At 54.2% G+C, this 15,827-nt stretch overlaps 1 protein-coding gene across 1 annotated transcript in view; it reads left to right on the top strand.

Annotated features, from left to right (window-relative positions):
- Positions 1 to 15,827, top strand: part of TESMIN (testis expressed metallothionein like protein) — a 35,887-nt gene that overhangs the window by 1,493 nt on the left and 18,567 nt on the right. Inside the window, exons 2-5 of the mRNA XM_032594941.1 lie at positions 723 to 881; positions 3,207 to 3,327; positions 5,407 to 5,480; positions 9,204 to 9,295. Of these exons, the coding sequence (XP_032450832.1) occupies positions 723 to 881; positions 3,207 to 3,327; positions 5,407 to 5,480; positions 9,204 to 9,295 (446 nt within the window). The remainder of the gene's footprint in view (positions 1 to 722; positions 882 to 3,206; positions 3,328 to 5,406; positions 5,481 to 9,203; positions 9,296 to 15,827) is intronic.

Raw genomic sequence — 15,827 nt, 5'->3', positions numbered from 1 at the left:
CATTTCGCCCCCTCTCTGGTGGTGGTGCCCCGTGCCACTGAGTGGGCAGCTGTTACCGCACGTGGCTTGGAGACACGGTTGGCAGTTCCCCCTGACCTCAGTGTTTCTTGTTAGTGATCGTCCTGCCACGCAGTCAGGAGAGCACTACTGTGTAATTGTAAGTTCGGCTGTAAATGCGTTCTCAACATTACTGAAGCATCAGCGGGGATTGCGGGCGTCTCGAGAAAAAAAACAAAGTAGTCAACTGAAACATTAAATACAACCTGATGAGCACGCTCTAAGAACGGGGAGAAAGGGGCAGCCTTTGAGGCCATTTTGAGGGAGGTCCCACAGGGCTGTCAGCTCCTTTACAGGGTGGGGGGCCGTCCAGCAGCTCCAGGGGCACCCCAGCCAGCCAGGAAGTCCTTACGACGTGTGTTTGAAACAGCATGAGCGCCACCTCGAAATCACAGCTCCACACCCGGGGTACCTCAGTTGAGGGCAGATGGTCTCAGTCCTCCAGGTCCTTACTCCCCATCGACGCTGGTCAGATGGCTCATCGCACCCCCCCCCACCCCCTCACCCCTCGCCCCCCATAGGGAGAATGACAGTGAGGGGCAGAAGGAAAGGGAAGGGCTCTCTTTACTTTAAAAAACGTAACTTCCACAGAGAATTTTCCGTATTATGCAGCCATGAACCCGTGTCCACGGTGTGATCTCTAGAATAAAAATTGCTTTTTTTAGGTGGAAATAAAGGAAGCCGGTGGCGCAGTTGTAAGTAACAACCCAGAGGAGGCAACTTTTCAGAACGCTCTTGGCCCCGAACCCTGTCACACGTTTGAGTCATCCCAGGAAGCAGAGGAGGCCGCCGGCTGCTCTCTCAAGAAAGACTCTAACCCAATGGTAACGATGCCAAAGAAATGTGTCTAACGGGATCTTAAACGTTTGACTCCGATCGTCGCCAAGTCAACAGGAGTCATTGATTTCATCCTGTTTACTTGTCGACCCCGCCTTTTTGGCTGTCTCATCTCGCGGAAGAGGGACGTAATTAGGACCTTGCTAGGGCTCCGTTCGTCTCCAAGATCCTCCTTGCCCGGGTCGTAGCAGACCAAAGGTCGGGGCGTTGCCGTGTTGCCAAGGAGGGTAACCGCAAGTCCCCTCGGCCAGTGCAGACCCGGGGGGTGGCCCAGGGACCGAGGAGCCTGCAGAGCTCTGTGGTTGGGCGGGCGGTGCTGAGGTTCCGGGGTGGCTGTTTCCCTTCCTGCCTGCCCCCACATTCCTAATAATGCCAAGTAATACTTGCATGACCGTGGTTTATGCGCTGGTGTTACTTTGTATTTCCATTTGATCCTCCTGTCAACTCTGTAGGGGAGACATAATTTTTATCTACGTTTCACGGTTCAGAAAACAGAGATGCTACATGGTGTGCTTGCCAGTGGTACATCTGGGACTCCAGGTCTCCGTGTGGTGAGGCCTCCGGAGGAGAGGGGAGCCCGAGGATCGGGGCCCGCCTGTTCCTCTAGCAAAGAGTCCAAGGAACCAGAGACAGAGATTGCCTTCTCCGTGGCGGCTCTTTATTCTGAGAAAGGAGGCCTAAGCTCTAAGGCACAGGCTTGAACTAGGAAACACTTGAAAATGAGCTCATCACAGACTCGGGCTTAGCTGGGGCACACACTAGCTCCTGCCTCTCTGTGGTTTTACTCAGGCCCACGCGTTCTGACAGCAGAGCTTTCCCAGGATGCCTGGACCAGGCGAGCAGGATGAGAACCTTCCAGTGCTGCCTGACGACCAAGTAGCCTGGGCACGGTCCTGGGGGGGGACACGGCAGAGACCGGGAGAGCCCACTCTGGACGTTTCCCCCAGTTTTGTGCACCTGTGTGTGTGTGTGTGTGTGTGTGTGTGGCTAGGGCTCTATCCTCTGAATACAAATAAAATTCCAACCAAACATGAATACTGTCCTCTTAGCCCATGTCAGGGTGATCTAAGGGTTTGACCCAGCAATCAGCATTTGCAAGGCTCTACGTGCGTTATTCTGGTAACCTCAGTCCTTTATGCTTATTCAGGTTTTCCTGTCTGGGAAACCCAAAGGAGACTTAAAGTCAGAAACCACAGCTTCTCTGGGTATCTGTGGTTTGACTGTCAGAATTAGAAGCTGTGCGTGGGCAGAAACCACGACTTCTCTTCCGTATTCACGCCGTAATGGCTTGGACGGGAGCGCACCCAGCGAGGACTCTGTCTGTGCTTTGCTTGACTTATGTCTTTGACTGACGGACTCACCTGGCTTGCTGAGGATTTGTCGGTGGTTCGAATCCAACTGGGTGATCTGAGAGTGCCAGTCAGGCCCAGGAAGACTGACGTGGCCTCTTCGAATCTTCGGCTTCTTGGATTAGCCTTTCTTTTTTTAATTTTTTATTTTTTTTAATTAAAAAAAATTTTTTTTAACGTTTATTTATTTTTGAGACAGAGAGAGACAGAGCATGAGTGGGGATGGGGCAGAGAGAGAGGGAGACACAGAATCTGAAACAGGCTCCAGGCTCTGAGTGGTCAGCACAGAGTCCGACGTGGGGCTCGAACTCATGGACCGCGAGATCGTGACCTGAGCCGAAGTCGGGACACTTCACCGACCAAGCCACCCAGGCGCCCCGGATTAGCCTTTCTAAATGGTGCTTGCAGGGAATAAGATAAATGAACATTAGAAAAAAAAAAACACACATGTACAAGAATGATAAATATGTGTGTATAGCAGGGGAGAACAAGTCATAAAATTAAAGATTATCCTAAGGGTGTGACCAGCTCCAGAGATGGAAGTCAGGGGGACAAAGTCTTTCTTACGGTTACCTGGACCTGAACGGGGCTGGCACTGGGCCCATCGCCACACTCTTCATTCGTGCTGACAGTGGGGCCCAAGGGTGGTGGAGGGAGCCCTGGTGCATGGTCGCCTGCTCTTGACCCTGACCCTCCGCGGGCAGGCACCCGTAGGGGAAGGCGTCCGCAGACTTCCAGCAGCACACCGGACACGTCTCACAACACGCTTCCGGGGGCGGGGGGCGGTGCCTCCAGAGAGCATGTTATCGTAGAGTCAGAACTCGAGAACAGATCTCTAGTTTGCCGTTTTCCATTAAAACTGAAATTCTGGATTGAAGTCACTTTCTCAGATTTAAGGTTCTCTAGGTTCCTATTACTGGATATCTTTTAAAAACGAAACCTGATCATTATTTCTCATTTTAGGTGATATGTCAGTTGAAAGGGGGCACACAAATGCTGTGTGTAGATAATTCTGGCACGAGAGAGCTAAAAGCACTTCATTTGGTTCCTCAGTATCCAGACCAAAATAATTACCTACAGTCAGGTACAGAGCAAACTCCTACGAAAATTGTGTCCTACGTCGTACGTAAGTTGTGAGTGAGTGTGTTTGGCTTTGGATGTAGAGTAAACGTGAAATAGGCAGTTAGGTTATGAAACGGGCAGCGTGGCAAGTCTCACAGCCCTTGTGGGTGAAGTAGGAATAGAAAACAAATCCTTGTAGACGAATTGATGTGCGCTGTGTTCTTGGGCGGTTACCCCCTCGTGTTGCTGGCTGCAGAGAGCTTTGGGGGTCCCAAGAGGAGACTGCTGTCACCGACGGGTGGGTGTGTCTACAGGGGACTGGGCGGAAATACCAAACTTCCCTACACTGGGTAGGGGCTGACTGTTCAGGTGGGGTATAAACCATACACATTTTAATGGGAACGTTTTCACGTGATGGATGAGAACTATGGCTGGGCTTTAATCACCGTGAGCTTTGAAATAACTATAGCCGCTGCTGATTTCGCTGCCACTCACTCCAAAACATCTTTAAACGGGCATCACCATAATTAATGACCTATAAGTACTTGATTCTCCCCAAGTTGCTTATACATGATCAGAGAAAGAATAAATGACATCGCTTTAGGATTGGGTTTACAAAAGTTAGACACTCATTCTTGAGAACTGGGCCTCTCTGTGTGGATTATATACGTGATTGTTATTCTAAATCCGGAGTTAGCCAGAATGTTGTTATCCGATGTTTCACTGACCTTGCCAATGATTTATTTTTGTTTTATTTTTGTTGTTGTTGAAGTATAATTCACATACCATCTTATGCTCGTTTCATGTGAATAACGTAGTGATTTGACATTTGTATGCACTGGGAACTGATCAACACAAGAAGTCTGATTACATCTGTTATCGCACAAAGTTGATACAATATGTTGACTCTGTTCCCCGTGATGCACCTGCCAATAATTTAAATCAGGAATAAATACAGATGTCATTTCGGTGGAACTTTGGAGTTCATGGCCAAAAGAAATATCACGACTCCTATCCCATCCTGTCTTTATTTAGGGACAGACAAAATGCCTTCAAGACGTTTGCTTTTCAACGATACAGGATTGGGCTTGGGGTTTTGTCTTCTAGAAGCCCTTTGCTACGTGCCCACGGATTTTCTGGCTTCATTCCCTGTAGGTCAGAGAGGCGTCTGATCCTCTACACGGGCAGAGAGGGGTGCTTTCCTCATTCCCGTCCTTCTGGAACATGACAAAATCCTAATGCCCTTAGATCCACAGAAGGAGAGGGTTTATATAATGTTCTCCAAATCTGCTTCCTTGTCACATAATCGTAACCCCCCCGCCCCCATGCACATATTAAATACCCGCGTAAAATCAGTGCATCCTGTTACCAGAGTCTCAAGATAACGTCACTCAAAGGCTGCATAAGCCAGGAGCAAGAAATGTGTTCCCGTTGGTTAAGTGATTCAGGACGCTAAGACACATTTCTTCTTCTACCTGGACTCATGCACACAGAGATCTTCAGGGCTCTTAACGCCTGGGGAGTGTTTTTCGTAGCACCCTTAGACCAGAGAGATACTATCAGTGCCGGTAGTTAAAGAGTGTGGTCCAAATAGCCTTGTACGTATTTACATCCTAGCAAGAGAGTAGCCATTTGAAAAGAGAATGCACATAAATTGGAAGTAGTTCAACAGATGTCGTGTGTGCGTCCAACAGATGTCGCTGTGCTTCCTCTGAAAGTGTGACGACGCTGAGACTCCCTGCTGAGTTGGCTGTGGTACCTGAGGGCACCTTGGCACACAATTTGGGAACCTGGGCACTGGCAACAGAGGGGTGTGTGTGTGTGTGTGTGTGTGTGTGTGTGTGTCGAATATAGTCGACTATCCTTGGGAGCTTAAGTAGCTTTATGACCAAGACAAAGGGTGTGATAAGCAAACAAATAAAATAAAATACATTGACTCCAAAGGTTTTACAGAGTAAAAAACCAAATGGGATCAAGATAAGTTTAAATGATTTTGCACACGATAAATCCGTGATTCGTGATCATGTTTGTACTTTCTTCCATGTGCAAATGAAAAGAAACAATGCATGTTACCAATTAATTTTAATTGTCTTCCTTACAGATGTCCCTAAACCAATGACTACTTTAGTAGGAAGATTTTTGCCAGTCCCAGCAAAATTAAATCTCGTTACACAAGTGAGTCATTGTTTTAAATTAAAAAAAATACAGTTGGGCATTATTTTCTCCTAACATTTCAATTGTCGAGGTTGGGCTTACTCAGGAAATAGAATTTATCCTCTGCCTTTACCAAGTACCCCGTAACTTCGCCGCTGGGTCAGACCCCGGGGGTCGGGAGGGAGTGGAGTGAGTTTGAGACACAGTTCTGTGCCTACCGTGGGGGCTGTCATGCCCTTGCTACGGCCTCTAGACCGTCGCTGTGCCCGTCTGTTGAACTCGTCCTTTGTGGCCCAGCCACCCACCAGCACATGCTGCCCACTTGGGATAGAATATGCTTCAGTTTCCTTGGTGTAATGGAAATGCTTTTTTAAAGTTTAAAGTGCTTTTAGGGGGCACCTGGGGGGGCTCTGTCGGTTGAGCGTCCGACTTCGACTCAGGCCACGATCTCGCGGTCCGTGGGTTCGAGCCCCGTGTCGGGCTCTGTGCTGACAGCTCAGAGCCTGGAGCCTGCTTCCGATTCTGTGTCTCCCTCTCTCTCTACCCCTGCCCCGCTCGTGCTCCGTCTCCCTCTGTCTCAAGAATAAATGAACGTTAAAAAAAAAAAATTAAAGGGAAGAAAAGAAAGCGTGTGACTCTGCCCCCTGCAGCTTACATTTTAGTGTGGGAGACAGACACCAGGCAGATGTAACGATTTATAACGGATTCTAGGAGAGCGGAGGATGGGCGTAGGGGAATGGAAGTCCGCTGGGGAGGAGGGCAGTCACATTCGGCTCCACCGAGGTGACGGTCGAGCAAAAGCCTGAAAGAGAGGAGAGGGTGAGCCCTGTGACTATCACGTGGGAGAACTTTCCAGGAAAGCAGAACATCACAGCACAGAGTCATCCTGCTGTAGAGACAGGGAGGAGGTGGCCGTGGGGGAGCTGGGCTGGAGTGGGTAGAAAGAAGGTAGCGGGGGGGTGCCTGGGTGGCGCAGTCGGTTAAGCGTCCGACTTCAGCCAGGTCACGATCTCGCGGTCCGTGAGTTCGAGCCCCGCGTCAGGCTCTGGGCTCATGGCTCAGAGCCTGGAGCCTGTTTCCGACTCTGTGTCTCCCTCTCTCTCTGCCCCTCACCCGTTCATGCTCTGTCTCTCTCTGTCCCAAAAATAAATAAACGTTGAAAAAAAAAAATTTAAAAAAAAAAAAAAAAGAAGGTAGCGGAAGGGGACGGTGGCGGGGGGGGGGGGGGGGGGGGGAGAGATAAGGAAGGACAGGACCAGGGAGGGGCAGGGGCCGGGGAGCCGAAGCAGCGTCCCCGTCCCCTGATGGCCGTCAGCAAGGCTTGTGATGGGCTGGGTAAGGGAAGTAAGGGAAAGAGGAGGCAAGGGTCCCTGCGAGGTTTTCGGCCCGAACAAATGGAAAGACGGCGTTTCCACCAAGGGGCGAGGTGCACGTTTTGGGAGGGGGACCAGGAGCTGCGCTTGCCGCGTCGTGCAGGAGATGTCTGAGGCGCCCCAGGGACCGTGTTATGCGGGAGTCGTCCATGCGGGTCTGCAGGCCAGCGTGAGGAAGGGGAGGAAAGGCCTGGGCTGGAGGGAAGGGGAGTCGCCGGGGTGGAGAAGGCACTCAAGGCCCCGAGACCAGAGGAGAGCGGTGAGGCAGTGGGCGTTTGTTGAGGGAGTAAATCGCTTTCTCTCGAAAGATACGGGAGGCAGGAGGAGAGAGGACTGGTCCGTGCGGGAGATCCTGGGCCGTGATCCTCTGGGCGCGGGATGCAGAGTCTCTGCTGACCCTGGACAGAGGCCTCCGGCCTCCTGGCGGCCCCCACGCCACCGGCCTTCCTGTCCTGTCTCGGCCCCTGTCTGTGCCCCTTTGGGCCACGACCTCCTTTCTGACCACCTCCTCCCCATCTTTCCGTGGCTGTGTCCTTGTCCCCGCGTCGGCTGCCCTGACTTCTTATCCGGTGTGGACCTCGAGGCAATCATCTTAGCAACGCATTTGCTGCTTCTCTGCCAAACCCCAATCCGTGTGTGTATTTTGAAGGATTTTGTTTTGAAGGCCTCTCTACCCGCAGCGCGGGGCTCGAACCCACCAACCTAAGGTCCAGAGTCACATGCTCCCCTGACTGAGCCGGCCAGGCGCTCCCAGATTCTGTATATTTTTTGAAGCGCTTTGCTACTCAGTTCGCTGTGTGGACCAGAAGCCTGGGCATCATTTGGGAACTTGCCAGAAATGCAGGATCTCGGGCCCTGCCCCAGACTCACTGGCCCAGAATCTGCGGTTTAGCAAGGTCACGCCCTCACTCCCGGGTGGCCAGCCTTCGCTGACGAAGGTCACGGGTTCTGGCACAAAGTCACCCTAGATTTACCCCCCGTGGGGCACTGAAGCTACCTCTTCTGTGCTTTGCTTTGGGGCTAAATAAGCAAAGGGGGGAAGAGAAATTGTGCCTGGTTTGTGCACAGAGTTGCCTCGATCCTGAGAATCGGGAAGTCCTTTCTCCGAAAGCATGCAAAACTTTGGGCCGCCACTGGGGACACAGGCCTGACAGGTGTCTGGGTGACAGGAAAGGGATAGTTTCAGGAACTTGTGAGCACTTCCCTCCTGGCAATCGAGCGAGGAGGGCAGAGCCCCAGGTGGAAGAGAGGGGCTCTGGGGGAGGTTCCCCGGAGGACGGGGGCTTTGTGCTGAAGAAGGTGGGACCCGGGGTGGCTTCTCAGTGTCTTCAAGCCCCACAGCCAGTGGTGACGCACGGTTTAACAAGAGGCAAAAGAGAGAAAACGAGAATGAATAAAGCATTTGCTTCTCTAAGATTGTACTTTTTTTTTTTTAAAGTTGTATTTATTTAAGGAGTCTACACCCAAGGTGGGGCTCGAACTCACCACCCCGAGATCAGGAGTCACATGTTCCACCGACTGAGCCAGCCAGACGCCCCACCAGACCGTACTTTTTATAGAAAGCTTAATTTTTAATTGCAAGTTGTCAGGGGAGGAAGGGACAAGGATATGCTCCTGAGGTGTGATATATACAAATCATCTCAAAACCTAAATGTGTGCAGAACTTGACTTTTCCGTGGGCTTCTGAGAAGAGAGTGAGGTCACTGCTGACTTTGCCGCCCTTTCCTTTCCCCCGGAACACCCTCTGTGAGCCACGCTAAGGAGGCGCAGAGAGAAGGGTGAATGACAGCAGAGAAGGCAAAGGGCGTGGAGGGTGCGAGGCTGTGACGTTGTGTCTGGATTTGTTGAAACGGACTCTATAGATGAAAAACTAATGGTTGATAAGACTTCGGATGCCAAGATCTCTTATGTTATACTAAGAATGTAATCAAAATTAACAGCTCCAGCTTATGGAAGCTTTGCAATTGAATTTATTTCACAGTTCGCAGTCCTAAAAGCGAAAAAGCTGTCCGTGTCAGTGTCCCCGGCCAGTCGGCCGATGGCTGTCCCCTGTGTGGGGGTGCAGGACCCGGGCAGCCGTGGCTGTGCCCCACCCCAGAGCCCCCTGGTCCGCACAGGCAGGGCCTTCTCCTCCCGGGCACACTGTGGCCAGGGGGTGTGGGAGACCTGGGCTGGGCTCCCCCCCGACTGCTGCCGAGGAGCCTTGGCCGGAGCCCCCTCTGTGTCAGTGGGGTCGTGGTGGTGATAGGTGACGTTGTAAAGTGATCGTAATGTAACCACCAGTCGTTGTTGTCTGTACCTAGGGGTTGGCGGGATGGAACTTTTAAAACACGCACTAATTCGAAATACGCTTGCCTTTGACTTTATACAGCTCGATAACGGAGCCTTACCATCCATAGTCAACGGGTCTACTGTCCCTTCGGGATCCACCCTTCCAGGACCACCCAAAATATCTTTGGCTGGGTAAGGATTAAAAGCAGTCAATTGTCGCTTTCTTTAATGTCAGAGTTTAAGAGGCTCTTGGGTACATTTGTGATTTTATCGTAAGTCGCAAAATCAGCTTTGCCTGTAAACCTTCCCGACCTCTCGAGACTGTGTTGTACGTTGAGTGGTGACAGTAACAACGTGGCCGCGTGTGTCTGGTGTGTTGTGGCCGGAGAGGCTTCCGCGGTGCCCGCTGGGCCGTGCCAGTGTTTCAGAGGCTCGCTGCCGTTCGTAGCTCTGTCTTGGGTTCACGTCAGTTTAAACTGAGAGGCTCTATTTCCTTCTTGGCTGTCATCAACGTAAGTGATGGTGTGGCAGTCACCTGGCGGTGGTCTTGGTGTGTCTTTAGCCCTTTGCCAGCCCCTGCCCGCCGTGGCCTCCCTGCTGGGTCAGCCCCCACTCAGTGGCAGGCGCGAGGCACACGGTCTCCACGTGGGCACGGGCTGCACTTAATCTGGGATCTCGTCTTGCCCTTTTAAAGTCATGTCTCTGATTGTAACTAATTAAACTAACCAAGCTGGCTGGAACTTTGTCCAGTTAGCGTTCATGCGCTAACCTTGGATGGGGCACCCCTTTCCGCCCCATCCATCGGGCCCTTTAATTGCTTGTGGAGATCAGTGTATTCCTGCCTCCGCGAGTTTGGGGCGCACGACCTGATGTGGTCGGACAGCCCAGGGCCCGAAAAGAAATCAGGCCAAGCAATGCAGGAAATGTTCCCTGGGGCCTCTGGGGCCCTCCACGTCCCTGTGGGGCTTGTGGTGGGAGGAGAGGTGTCTGGGGGCAGTTGAGAGGCCAGGCGAACCGCTTGGCGGGGTTCTGGGTTTCTCGATGCCTTCCCCTCCGCGCGGTCGCTGGGCAGTGTCGGTGGCTCCCATGGTTCCCTGCTGCTGCTGTGGTTTTAGCAACCGGTCTTTCCGGGGGGGGGGGGAAGGGGTGTAACGGGGCAGTCGATGACTTTGCGTTAACTTAATGAGGTCTGGCTGTGTGGAGCCCCTGTCCTTGCTTCCCTCTTGGTGACGGATCCGTGAGGGTGTGGTCGCTGTTACCGAAACTGGTCCTACCTACCATCATGGGTCTTCACGTCCCCGGACAAGCAGCCGCCACCTGGGCGACGCCTCCCATCTGTGGTTACACGGCGTGACCTGTGACGTCACCATCCCGAAGACACTCCCTTTATCTTTCTTGTGGCCCCGGGAGCATCTGGCCCATGGTATTGCTTCACGACGTGCTTTGGTGTGTCTGGCACCATCGAGGGGATTTGGCTTTTCTAATGCTTTATTTCAGGTGTGTGCTCTTGGGGTCACGGTGCCATCCGGGGTTCCTCTGTGACTCGGCCGACCCACATTTTCCCGGGGGAGCAGTAAGCAGGGAGCTCTCTGTGCGGCCCGTCCCCCACCGTCTGCCCAGGCTCTCCTAGGTTTGCTCCAGCAGTCACGTATCTTTCTCTATTTCGAAGGACCTGTGCGGGTCATACAAATATTCTTCCCTTACAAATGATGTGCCGGGAACCACACGGGCTTTCTGTTTGTGTTTCGTTGCTGCCAACAATGACTTGATTCGATGTCACTCGACTGAACGGCCCTGGTGATGTGTATCCCCACCCTCCGGTACCGTTGGTGAAAGTGGCATCTGGACGGTACTCAGGACTGTGCCGTTTGTGGTAAGCGGGCGGTCCGAAAGCTGCTGCTGTGCGGCTCTGTGCGAGTTCCCAACCACGGCTGAGCTGCGCTGCCTTGTCACCCCCTTAGGTGCTCATTAGTTTCCTCTCTGACTTCCGCAAGATAACGAGGTCAAATAAGGTCTGAAGACATCGGAAGGGGAGCTGCGTCGGCTCCGTGTGGTCTCTCGCCCAGCACATGACGTGGAGGCAGGCCAGCCGTCCTCCAGGGCGAGCTCACCCCGTCCTCATTCTTTCCAGTTGGGCGGTGAACTGGCTAACTTATTAACTAGCTTGTCATATCAGTAAAAATATCCCTTTAATAATTCATGTCCCGTCACCCCCGTATGGCTTTAGTAATCTTGTTATCAATCGGGTGTCCGGTGAATTCGGATAGGTCGTAGACGCTACTATTTTGGGCAACGTCACGAGCGTTACAATAAAGAACATTCACGAGTCTGTTTCTCTGAAAACTCCTTTCTTAAAGACGAGGTCATGTCGCGGTGGTGCAGTTTATTTATCGTGCTCTTCTGAGGCAGAGTCGTGCAGATCTCCCCCGACTCGGTTGTTTGCAGGGTGGTGGAAGAGCGTAGACAGGTGTTCTTGGAGCCATGGGATTTTCCAGTTTAGTTCCCGTCCCCAGCACGACTGCCCCTCGTACGCTCTGTGCTCACCCCTGACGTGGTCTCTTCGCTCCCGCGGCTACTGCAGCCGAAACACCCCTGTGACCGACGGGGTCCAGTTCTGTCTCCTTCCAAAGTCGTTGGTTTTGCGTTAACTTCTTCCATCTATGCTAAGCCACCGTTTCTGAATTTTATATCCTTTACAGTCGGTATCGAATCGTGTGACAGCCGATTCTACGATACCTTCTGTCCTCCGAGTTGTCAGTTGTGTGTATCTCATGTTCGAAATTATTGGCTGGGTTCCTCCAGGGCTGGCACTATGAGTTCTTACGGTAAAACCGTGGCTGGCGAGGAACCTGTTGTGCGAGCGTCCCGCAGGACGAGCAACCACTTCCGATAAACCTTCGCTTGATAAACGAGCGGCGTCTTGCAACACGAGTAACACGTGATGCCGAACGTCACATGATTACATCGGAGCCAATGGTTCTTGAAATTCGCTTTGATATACGAGTGCTTTGGATGCCAAGCATGTTTCCGGAAGGAATTATGCTCGCAGACCAAGGTTCTGCCGTGTAGTTTTTGGCGCTCCCTGAAGCTCTTATCACAGTTCCGACCACGTGACGGTCTCTCAGGAAACGCCCGGTGGCATCTTCCTGATACTGGACATTTGTCGAACTGCACTCTGTCCTCCCACAACTAAAGCAGGTCACCCCTGGGCTGTCCCCATGTGCCCCCACCCCATCTCCTAAAGGGAACGACTTTGGTTCCTCTGGACAGGCACTGCGAGGCCACGCTGTGCCCCATTGTGGGCGCAGGTCCGAGAGGGCCGAGGGCAAGGGCAGCGGAGTGGGTGTCCACACCCCCTCCTCGGAACAGCCCCCGTTCGATCCCGGGGGCACAGGCCAGGGCGTAGTACGGCCAGATCTGCCACCTCTGGGCACCCGTGGGGACAGAAGTCGGCAAGTGTGCTGTCCGCGAAGGAGAAGAGTAAACTAGATGAGTAATGAGTTAATATGGCATTCAGGACACAGTTTGGGCGCATTGTATTAAACATGGGAGGATCTCTGCAAGTACGAATTAGCAGCTCACCCCAGAGCCGGCTACCAAGTGTGGGGCAGGGGTGTCACGAAACAGAAGCCCAGACAGGCAGGCTGCTGGGGCCAAGGGGTGCCGGGTGAAGCGTGCCAGCGCAGGAGGGACCCCGGCCAGGGCACACGCGCTGGGATCCGGGACGGGCCTCAGTCCTGTCCTGACTCCCGGAGTTGAGTGTGTGAGTGGGCAGAGTGCGGTAGCCACGGAGCGAAGGGCACAGAGTGGTCCCCGTGCCGTGTGGTGGCAGGAGACCGTCGGCCACCGTTGGCTGTGCCGAGCACCTGCTGTAGTTCCTGTGGGAAACCCCAGACCGGAGCAGCCGGGGGGACGCAGAAGCGAAGCCTGCCCGCGCCATCGCGGGGAGCGCGTGGCCCCGGGGAGGGGAGCGCACGCGCCCCGGGACAGCCCCGTCGCGGCCGGGGGTTCTTGTGCAGGTGCTGGTGTCCACGCCGTGGCGGTGAAACGACTCACGCCACCGGAACAGGGGGCAGCACCGTCGGGGGCAGCGCTCGGGAACCGCTCCCGATTTGCGATTTGCGCACCCACAGCTGCCCCCCGCGGCTGGCGGCGGCCAGGACACGTTAGCCTCGCCTCTGACGCCCCTGCAGACGGCCTCCAGGCTAATCCCCGGGAGAGTCAGGAGGGAGGTCCCTAGCAGCCACACGGCAGGCACACCCACGCTTGCTGTGACACTGCGGACGGCCCCAACACCGCGGGGACGATAGGAGATGATGGCTTTCCTGTTGTCTCGCTCATATCATCCGTTGGGATTCAGGCTTTGGGAAGCACACAGTGAAAGGAGCTGTTTGGTGCGAGGGGCCCCACACAGTCGGGGTTTAAGCAGATCGAGGGAAGGAGCTCCCGAAGTCTTCGCGGGGAGGGACCCGCTCTGCACCCCCGGCTGCACGGGTGGCCTCGCGGGCTGGGACCGGCCAGGCCGGCTCCGTCCTGCGAATGGGCACGCCAGTCCGTTTGTGATCAGGCCCCAGTGACTGAGACCGATAGCTGTCTGCTGTTGCGATTTTCAGTTTCTGTTCAAAAACGCCAGATGCTTAGCTAAGTCTCCTTTGAAAGAGTAACGATCTGAATACATTTTCTTTTTTAATCTTTGTAGAGTAACTCTTAGTTCATGGGACACAAAGTCTAAAAAGCCATGTAACTGTACCAAATCCCAGTGTCTGAAATTGTAAGTAATCACAAATCCTTCGTTATTAAATAGAAATAAGGTTGTTTAGAAGCCAGTAAGTGGAGCAGAGCCCAGCTGAGCCCCAACGGCCGCGTCCCCACGCTCACTGTGGGCCAGAGCCACAGGGACGTCGCGCTTCCCGCATAAGCCCGGGTCGGGTCTCGGGATTATCTGGACCAACGCGCAGGAACGGACCCCGCCTGTAACTTCCCCGGGTCTTGGTTTCCCCATCTGCCCCTCGGACGGACGAGTGCCGACCGCGGCCCCCTTGCTGAGCGTTAACCCTAACATTTCCGCATCCTGGTTTTTACCGGTTCGAGGAACTGGTTAACTCAGTATTGAATTTTCTCGGGAAAATTTCCCCCCGGGGAGGCCAGCTCGCAGGAGCCTCGGTTGGGGGCGGGGGGCGGGTCCCGCGGCAGAGCCGTGGGCCGGGGTGGACCGCGTGGCTGACACCGGAGGCGGACCTCGTCGCTGCGGCTGGCAGCTCGTGGCCCCGGCATCCTCTCCTGCCCTGCCACGCGTTCACGCTGCTCGTGGTGTCTCCCCTGCTCCCAGCTGTGCCCGGTCTCTGCCCTGATGGCCTCCTCAGCGTTGAGGGACACGTTGGAGGGACAACCACCCCTGTCCGCGTGTCTGACACCGTCTGTGCGTGATTTCCCCTTGCAGCGCTCCCGCTGAAGTCACTGATGGGACGGTGACTTGGGGGCGCACGAGTGGGGGTAAAAGTCCACAAGAGCGAGAAACTTGGTTCGCTGACAAGAGCAATTCATTCTCCAGAAGGCAGTGCCGAGGTCTAGGGTCGTCCCTGGGCAAGCGTTTGAGGTGCCGCGGGTTTAGTGCACGGATGCGAGTCGCACGCCTGTCTGAACGCCGTGGACGCGGGGACACCACTGCCGTGCGGCCCTGGGCGAGGAGGAAGGACAAGGGAGGGACGTGTGACGCCGTCGAGCCCAGCGGCCTGCCCAGACGGAGACGGCTGACGCGTGGGGGGACACGGGGCGGCGTGTGGAACGGACAGGGCCGGCAGGGTGGCAGGCCGGGCTGCAGTCTTGTTTGGGGACCGGGAGGCCAGATGGCCCGTGGGGCCTGGAGCGAGGGGGAGACGACAACCGGGGACGAAGTGAGGGGACCCCTGAGGACTTGGAGGTCAGGCGAGGCTCCGAGAAGGGTTTAACTCACTGATGACCTCACGACGGAAGGCCAGAGAAGTAGCTTCTCGCCTGGAAGCAGCTTCCCCGACTGATGGGCGACTGATGCGTTAAAGAAAGAACTTACCGCCCCAAGTGGGCGTGGTCAGCACTGGAACAAAGGAGAAGGAGGTTCAGAGCGTGTCCTGTGCTGTCCAGAGAAAGGAGGCACTGTCCCCGGGGGACGTGGGCACTGCCTTCCTCCGTGTGCAAGAGACTCACAGCCCGCACGCCGTGCTTCAGGTCCCCCGCCCTCTGACCGGGGGGGGGGGGGGCGGTTTAGCTCCCTCGGTAGCTCCGCGCTGAGAGGCCAGGGCCCTCGGATAGAGGATGTGAGCGTGATGGGCACCGGAAGGGACGTTATTTCCAGCAGAAGTGAACACCTGGCACTCTGATCCGTGTTCTGCTCCGTGATTTTTTTTTAAGTAGTTCCCTTTTACTCTTCCGTTGCTGCTACCTACGCCTTTTTAAATATTTTTTGTAACGCATTTCAGGCATGGATTTTGCCTCGTAATTAGTTTATAAGAGCATTGGTTGTGAAAGCCACCTGGATGACAGGATGTTTTGATGCAGACAGTGGCCTAAGTGTGGAACTCTGGGCCTCTGGACGACGACGTCATAGAGCAAGGAGGGGAGCTGCAGGGACGACGGAGGGTCTCTTCCTGTCTTCCTGTGTCCTGAGCACAGTCGGGCTTTATGAGTACGGGTGCTTTCCAGGGCAGTTTTAATCAATCAGCAAATCCAAACAAGGCTGTTTAAGTAT

This window comes from Lynx canadensis, chromosome D1 (genome assembly GCF_007474595.2).
Source record: "Lynx canadensis isolate LIC74 chromosome D1, mLynCan4.pri.v2, whole genome shotgun sequence".
Classification (NCBI taxonomy): domain Eukaryota; kingdom Metazoa; phylum Chordata; class Mammalia; order Carnivora; family Felidae; genus Lynx; species Lynx canadensis.
The sequence above is the reverse complement of the archived record's forward strand: the minus strand, read 5'-3'. Positions and strand labels throughout refer to the sequence as shown.